Source organism: Brachypodium distachyon, chromosome 2 (assembly GCF_000005505.3).
Source record: "Brachypodium distachyon strain Bd21 chromosome 2, Brachypodium_distachyon_v3.0, whole genome shotgun sequence".
NCBI classification, from domain to species: domain Eukaryota; kingdom Viridiplantae; phylum Streptophyta; class Magnoliopsida; order Poales; family Poaceae; genus Brachypodium; species Brachypodium distachyon.
In genome coordinates, this window is record NC_016132.3 from 4,412,797 (window position 1) to 4,421,448 (window position 8,652).

Below are 8,652 nucleotides of genomic sequence, written 5' to 3' on the forward strand. Positions count from 1 at the left end.
TGTAACACACGGACGTTTAGAATTTGCACTAAAACCACGACAAGTATTTAAGAACCGAGAGAATATATATATGATGCCTAAACTCGCCATGGCTGTGGAGAACATTGTAACAGATACGCCCAGCCTTGACGATAACTGTTTAGCAGAGCACTTCCTGACGCTTTTTAGGTGTCTTGAGTAGTAGTAGCTCGATAACATCCCTGCTAGCTGATGCCTGATGCATGCGACTACCTACGTGCAGTGGTGAACTGCACAGCAACCACGAACAGTTCCCCTGTAGTACGATTGTATTTTGCATGCATCTCGTTGATAATAACTCTGCTTTTACATGTATTTTCATCAGCAAAGTGGTAGACGTAGATAAGAAACTGTTTCCATGCGTGGTTCAAGCAAGCTCACGCCGCTCGGCTCGTACGGAGTAGCTCCGTCTCTAGCCTTTGGGCCCTTGGTTTAGCGTATCGTGCTATGGATTTCGGCCCAACGGTCACTCCAAAAGAACTTCATCAAATGATTCAATAGATTTAGGCCCACAACTGTGCGACTGCCAGCAGCCATTCTTTTGTGCAATTTTTTTCTTTTGGGCTTGTAAATTCTGGCTCTAGGAGAGAAGCTGATACAAAATTGAGTAAAGCTTCCTATTCGCTCAAAAAAAAAGGAAAGAGTAAAAACTTCCTGAGTCTGACTTGTAAAACCGTATTACAAGTCAAGTTCAGCGAACGACAAGAAGCTACTGCTAATGAGTATTTCTTCCGTTACTTGCATAAAACCACGACAAATATTTAGAAACAGAGAAACTAAGTCGTATCCGGGCAGGTGACGCCCGAGATCGAGCTGAAATTCTCAGGAGGAAACACGCAACACACATCATCCCTTCTCATTTTTTCTTTTTCAAAGGAAGGAAGGAAGACATATTGATTAGAACTTCAGAAAAGGGTCAGCGTAATCGTGCATGTACGCTTCATATACACGTGGTACCATGTGACTTTTGCATTTTTTTTGTTTTTGTTTTTTGCAACGTGACGTTTTGCATTTGGACACGTACAGACCGTGTCGATCGTACCACTTGAAAGAACGTAATTAACTGCGCGTCGGCCGGCCCGGCCGGAGTACGTCTCGAGAAAAAGATGGTTTTGTTTGGCTGCCTGAGGCTGAGACTGAGAGTGAACCGTGACAAGAATGCATGGGGGTGGACCCTGGCTGAAGCCTGAAAGGAGCATGCAGCCAAGGCCGGCCTGCCTGCCTGCCTGCTTGGGATCAGTTTAATTTGCTTTCCTGGAGCGGCCCCTACCCAAAGGCTTTAATTGGAGGACTACTTTGCATCAAAATGTGTTGCTCGCTTGCTCCTCCTGTCGTTGTTGCGCTGACCTAACCTGATAGCTCCCTAAGTCCCTAGCACAATCCCTGCCTCCGTCGGCCGGTAGCCCGGTGCTGTATTCCATGACACGACAGTGCTCGATGCAAGGCAACGACAGCAATATTGGCATTGCAGGCTAGCTAGGCTTTACTGTGCCCATGGAGGCTAGCTAGGCGTTAAGATAGCTGGCTAAGCTACCTTGTTTCCAGTAGTGTCGACTTAAACTAATGGAAATGGAAGAGATCCGCTTGATTTTCTCCTCAACTCACATCTTCTTCTAGACTTTTTCTTAATTGGCCCACTGGACTAATCACCGGCCGGCCCCCTTCCTAATCCGACATCAGTGACATTCTAACTGTCTTTTTTCTTTGCGGGGATTCTAACTGTCTTTTTAGATACAGTGTGCCACACAATGGGCTTAATTACATGGCGTGACATGAAATGCGGCCGACGAGAATTTACATGTATTCCCTATCGACCTGTAAAGAGCAGAGTATGAGGCTCGAGGGGGTTAAGATTTTTGAGCTTGGCAAACTCCAATTCGGAGAGGTTGCTGTTTTCACCATCACGTCGGCGCGAGTGGAGGACGAGACTCGCTCGACTGTGCCATAAAGCCGATAGCACATACCTTCACGTACGCAGCATTGTTCTGATTATCCTTGATCAGGTCATTGTTCGTCGCCACACTTGACAAAGAAGAATCACAAAGAAGGGAGGTAGTAGTACGGCGAAGGGGTGTCAAAGCGCAAGGGCATCTCCAAGGTCACTGGCTAAATTGACATGCCATCCGTCCGTTTGTCCATTGTCCGGACGATTTGGCAAGTGTTCATTTACTACATCACCCAATGGTCACAAGCTAAATGTCCGCATTCGAAATTGTCCACGCTTAATTTCACAAAATTCATCTCAAATTCTATCATCACTAGATCAAATATATATCCCAAATTCACAAAAGCACAAATTCAATCCAAAATATTTGAAAATGGTATGGTCCAAATATCTCGAATGAAAATTTTCAAATTTCTCAAATGACATAGAACCAATATAAACACAAATCATGTCATGGTGCCAAAATAATCACAAATCATGCGGTGCATTATCACAAAAATTTTGTCTCCAAGATTTCCATACCACACTTTGTCCCGGCAAGGCCTTCCAAAGCCAAATTGATGATGTGGCATGTGTCGCGGACAATGTCCGGCTTGCCAAACCCAAGCCAAATTTGGCTAGAATTGGCTTGTCCGCGGACAAACGGACGGATGGCTAGCATTTGACGAGTCCCATTGGATGGCTATTTTTGTCCGTGAACAAAAACGGACAAATGGCTAGCATCTTGGATAGTACCCTTGGAGATGCCCTAAGGCAAGTTAAATGCTTGGAGCCTTAGGGCAAGAGCAGCATGGTGGTTCTAAGAATCTGTCAGTTAGACCGAGTCTAAGAAACCACAAAATGATGAAATGTACATTTTTCTTAGCCTCTCTAGTTGGGACCCATGAAAACGACAAAGTTGAATTGTTTACTCAGATTGATACCCTTGTCATAAATGAAAATGCATAAGAAATAAATTTTTTATTCACTATAACCTGGTTCACCAACTTGAACCAATTGCTCATTTTCTTAGCTAGCCAACAAGGTGCTGCAATGGTTAGAATCGGTTCTAGTGAGCCCTAGCACCAGGTTTGAGGGACACTTAACTACCATCCCACCAACAATATTTATGGCCAAGGTGGGGTTTATGACATGCGATTTGGCCATCACAACAATCACTTGTCATATTTTAGGGTGTGAGGACTCATTTTATAAGTTGGTCGAAGTACTTCTATATCCGGTTCATTTTACGCCCGGTTTCGAAGGACATTTTTAAAAATTTAATTCAACAAAACCCCCTTTAATTTCTATGACAACTACGGCCTACATCTTTCTTATTTTACAGTCAAACATGTCTTGCTTACTCACTGTTTCTTGTAGAAAACGATGTGTCACGACCTCCAGTTTTAATATATTTTTTCCTATTTACAGAATCTAAAAAATCGAGTGAAGGCCCAGACGGATAGCTTAGAAGAAAACAAAGCTTTTCGCTAAACTACTTAAGAAATGTTTTACTAGGTTCGCTAGCGGTACCTTTTGATCATATCATACTGATAGTATAGAAAAGGGAAGCCTAGGGATAGAGACAGAGTGTTTAATTAGTTAGTGTACGTTAATGCATTATTGGCAAGATGCTCTTCCAATTCCCCATCAACTTCAAGAAAGATTGGTTAACGGAAGCTACTAGGATCAACACTAGTATAAACTAGTACTGTAAGATGACATGGAAGGCCAATACTATACACAATCTGTATCCATCAGGACATGGGGTATGATCTTGATGGGCACATCAGGCTGTGAATTCAATCAATGGACCAATGATGTGTGTGTGTAAATGGCAAAAAGCTGCCCCTTTTGCTTGCCCTGCTTTACCACTCACTCACTCCAAACCTTTCCCCTTCCTTAACAACAATATAAACGAGCCAAGAGCCCATAATTCTCCAGGAAATCATACCTGCCTTTCCATGGGCCTTTTCCCACTTTTGAGACAAAGTTGGTGTCTGCCCTAATTTTTTTGCCCTGCCTGGCTGAAAGATGGAGGTCACTACGTTTGTCAGATATACCAAACCCAAAGCTGGAGGAGATGGTGAAAGATACACATGCATGCACATACCAGTCATCAGAGAAAGGGATCTTTATGTCTCATCTCCTGGTGTTTAATGCATTGAATCTCGTCCGTGAAGTACTCAGCCGTTTGAAGATCGGAGTATAAACTTTCTAACTGAGAATCACGAGCTTATATTAGTTACCGAATACACGGAGAAACTAAGGCCGAAGCCTTGGAACAGATAGGTATATACAGTCCGGTTGCGAGGGAGGAGAGGTCTGACTAGCAATCAGATCAGCTTCATCAAGCATTTAGTGCCTCTTTGATTCATGAGATTTTGAAAACATAAAAACAGGACAAACACAAGAATTGATAGGGATGCATGTGCAAAACAAACAAATAAAAACAAAATAATTTTGTAGACTCTTTTGTTTGATTCCCAAGAATAAAAACATAGGAATCCTAATAGAAACGTGTTTGTTGTAGCAGAACAACACTAGTGTTAGGGGGCATCGATGGTCCAAGGGAGTAGCATTTTGTTTGGAAACTAGTACAAAAGGAAAATTTCCTGAGTTTTTTTTAATCAAATTGGTGAATAGTGCCACCAAAGGATTTTTTTTTTCCTAATCCTATGTTCTTATATGAATCAGCTCATCTTTGCATCATAAGAATGTTGGAGAAAAAATGATTTAGTTCCTGAGAAAAAAAACTCATATACACATGTCCTTTAAATCATAGGGTTACATTAAGGACAGAAATTTTATAGGATAAACAATCTCTTTTAATTTTGAAGGAATCCAAGCATATGGTTTAACACCCGGGATTTTTTTTAAAGAAAATTTCAATGCATCTTCTCCACACTCTCCTCTCTTGCCCCAAATAACACAGAGTCTCAAAATTTCCGTATTTTTCTTTCGAGTACCTCTTTCGAAAATTTCCAATGTTTTTAATTCCGATAGCTGCAAAAGTGCCGTAACATTTTAATTCGTTTGGTCCAAAGATGGTCCAGCGAAGGCCTCTCGAGAGCATAGAATGAAAACTAAGCCATTGAAAGCAAACTATTCTCACATTCAGCGAGCAAAAGCCGGAGAGAAGTTTTATTTCCAGGCGCAAAACAGAGAGCCGCCGTATAATTATTAATCCTTCGAGAAAGAGAAAAAAAGGGCTCGCAAAAATGATCACAAGATCCACAATTCTAGGCCTGTAGCACTGTTCGATAGCACTGCAGAACAAGAACCCATTATTAACCTCCCTGGCCGGAATGGGATTAGCGAGCAGTGACAGAAGGTACAGGGGAGGGATTTCTCGAGCCTAGTGCAGCCCAAGTGATAGAGAGAGACCAAAGGAAAGGACACTGCTGACGTGGGCCCTCGTTTCGGTTCAGAGAGACTTGAGAGTAGTGTACCCCGGTGTGTGATCGCGGGGACCGAATGGGTGGACACTTGCGCTTGCCTCCCTCATCCGCATCCCTAGCTCTCCTAATTTCTTCTCTCTCTAGCAAAGCAAACAAGCAATCAACCCTAGTGCTAGTGCTAGTGCTAGCGTAGCTTCTTCCTCCAACCCCACTCTAGCTACTACCACCACCAGCTCGTCCACCGGGGACGTTAATCCGATTGCCTGATCACTCCATCAGCTAGCTAGCTGAGGACAGGAACCTCACCTCGGTTCTTACTCACTATAGTCAGTCAGCTACTCAGCTCCATGATTCCACCTATGCGGTATACGCTTGCTAGTCAGGACTAGCCCCGGACCTCAAGATTCAGAGATCAGCTGGAGTAGTAAGCTAACTATCCGTCCCCACCACCGCGGCAGGACGATACCGCGCCGCGTGGGCGATCTGCAAGTACCACCACCGCAGGCAAGCAAGCTGCTTGCTGCTGCACATGATCAGGATCAGATCGCCCGGCCGCGAGATCTGATCCCAGCAGAGTTGTCTTGTCGCTGAATTCTGCAGTTGCAAAGCAGCCGCTGCTCGACTGATTGGTACTACGTGGCTTGCGTCGGATCGATCGATCAATCGATCAGGGGGGAATTGAAGAAGGAAGTTCAATCAAGAATTGGAGATGATGCTCAAGGATCTGGCGACGATCCAGCAGGCGGAGGAGAACATGTCGAACCTGACCTCGGCGTCCGGCGACCAGACCAGCGTCTCCTCCCACCCGCTCCCTCCTCCTTCCAAGAAGAAGCGCAGCCTCCCCGGCAATCCAGGTACACACACACACCTGATCCGAATCAAGAAAGACAAGAATCGGTTGAACTTCGACCTTAAAATTCCGAGTTTTTCTGACGATGGTACAAACGACAACAGACCCGGAGGCGGAGGTGATCGCGCTGTCGCCGCGAGCCCTGATGGCGACGAACCGGTACGTGTGCGAGATCTGCGGCAAGGGGTTCCAGCGGGACCAGAACCTGCAGCTGCACCGGCGAGGGCACAACCTGCCGTGGAAGCTGAAGCAGCGGAACCCGAACGAGGCGGTGCGGAAGAAGGTGTACGTGTGCCCGGAACCCGGGTGCGTGCACCATGACCCGGCCAGGGCGCTGGGCGACCTCACGGGGATCAAGAAGCACTTCTCCCGGAAACACGGCGAGAAGCGGTGGAGGTGCGACCGGTGCGGCAAGAAGTACGCCGTGCAGTCCGACTGGAAGGCCCACTCCAAGGTCTGCGGCACCCGCGAGTACCGCTGCGACTGCGGCACCCTCTTCTCACGGCACGTTCTTGATCCTTCTTCTTCTTCCTCCTTGGGTTAATTTGTTCTTCGATGATCTTCGTCTTGCTGATCGTGTGTCAGTGTGTGTGTTGTGCATGCAGGAGGGACAGCTTCATCACGCACAGGGCGTTCTGCGACGCGCTGGCGGAGGAGAGCGCGAGGGCCACAGTGGAGGGGCAGCAGCAGCTTCAAGTTCAAGGGATGCTCTTCTCGCATGCCGGTGGCGACGAGGCCGGGTTCCAGATGCCGGTGCTGGACCCGGCGGCGCAGCAGCAGCAGCATCTTCAAGGGAGCCAGCTGATCCACGAACTGTGCCTAAAGAGGGAGAATCATCATCATCAGCAGCAGCAGCAGCAATTCGCGCCGTCGTCGTGGCTGTCGGAGCAGCAGCAGATTGAGATGGCCGGTGGAGAGCAGGGCGCCTCGTCCCCGGCCATGTTCGTCAACGGGACGCCGGCCGCGGAGAGCAGCAGCACGCAGCAGCAGCCAGGGCCAGGCAGCGGCGGCACGAGCTCCTTCGCGTTCTCGTCTCCGGCTCCGGCGCACATGTCGGCGACCGCGCTGCTCCAGAAGGCGGCGCAGATGGGCGCCACGCTCAGCCGCCCGTCGTGCCAAGGCCAGATGGCCGCGGCCACCCTCAGCACCAATGCACCAGTACTAGAAGCTGTTGCTACCACTAGCAACAACGCCAACAACCTGACAGGCACTGCCACTGCCATTGGCGCCGGATTCGGCGTGCAATTGCCAAGGACGAACCGAGCTGCCGGCGGCAACGACGGTCTCACGAGGGACTTCTTGGGGCTCCGGGCCTTCTCCCATGGGGACATGCTTGGCATGGCCGGGTTCGATCCCTGCGGCATGCCGACGTCGGCCTCGGCCTCGGCCTCGGCGGCGGTGGTGTATGATCAGCAAGGCGGCGGACACCATCAGAGCGGCAGCAAGCCATGGCATGGCTAGCTAGCGATCAACTTAATTCGCAATCGGCTGGATCGCCATTAATCGTTCGATGAGCTGAGCCAAACAATCCAATGTGACGCGCCATTCGTGGACTACTCATTGTACGTCTTCGAAGGCCTGGCATTGCTCCTCCATCACAAAAGACAAAGGTTAATCACCGGGTAAGTGGAGTCAGGTCGATAGTATCTAGTTCGTTCTTTTTGTTTACTGCGTACTCCATTTGATCTTCTTTTGGGAGGAAATGAGGAATGCGCTGTCCAAATGCAATGGAGGAGAGCTATAGATACGGAACTTGCAAAACGTACAAGTATTATTTGTCCATGCTATATACCATAGTCAATTCATGTTCCCCGTTGTAATAAATAAAGATTTAGCCCTTATTCTCATAAAGTCATGCTCGTAATTACCCGTATTAATCCTAGTACATAGTACTTCAGTTTACAACGCCTGTTGTCGGCTAAATTTGATATATACTTAGTAAATGCAGAGACATTTCTTCCAATTTCCAATCATATCGTTATAGTGCATTTGGGAGTATTCATTTATGCCATACTGTAAATGAACTGATATATGGTAGAGTACAGTATATCATTGTCAAACAGTGTGGTTGTATAACTAAAAAGTTGGGGCAAAAAAAATATTACTCGGTACCTGTAGGCTGTAGAAGTGGCCTACAGTACACTGCTGAACAGTACAAATGACCAGATGCCACTATTTTCAATACGTCAGAGCATTACACATTGTTGGTAACATGAAATTTTAAATGGTTAACACTACCTGGGTAACTTAATTTGCTCCCCTGTTGCAGATGTAACTTCGTTAATTAATGATCATATACCCAAAATATCATAAATCATGTCTCTTGTTCATTTTATGTATATATACTTGCTCAACGGTGAACGGTACTCATTTTATTCATGTTTTTAACAACACCACCACCACCCCCCCCCCCCCCCCCCCAGCAGGGAATTGACCCTTGCATTCTCATTTTATTTAGA

The 8,652-nt window shown here is 46.8% G+C and overlaps 1 protein-coding gene across 1 annotated transcript; it reads left to right on the forward strand.

The window, feature by feature from the left end:
* The first annotated feature begins 5,398 nt into the window (after positions 1 to 5,398).
* Positions 5,399 to 8,075, forward strand: LOC100835824 (protein indeterminate-domain 11). The gene is made up of 3 exons (XM_003565407.4): positions 5,399 to 6,197; positions 6,298 to 6,697; positions 6,799 to 8,075. The coding sequence occupies exons 1-3, from the start codon at positions 6,053 to 6,055 to the stop codon at positions 7,652 to 7,654; spliced, it is 1,401 nt and encodes a 466-aa protein (XP_003565455.1). The 5' UTR covers positions 5,399 to 6,052; the 3' UTR covers positions 7,655 to 8,075.
* Positions 8,076 to 8,652: the final 577 nt, after the last annotated feature.

Coding starts and splice junctions, on each gene's coding strand:
- LOC100835824 (XM_003565407.4), top strand. CDS start 6,053: ATGATGCTCAAGGATCTGGCGACGATCCAGCAGGCGGAGGAGAACATG. Junction 6,198..6,297: donor CAGCCTCCCCGGCAATCCAG/GTACACACACAC, acceptor AAACGACAACAG/ACCCGGAGGCGGAGGTGATC. Junction 6,698..6,798: donor TGCGGCACCCTCTTCTCACG/GCACGTTCTTGA, acceptor TTGTGCATGCAG/GAGGGACAGCTTCATCACGC.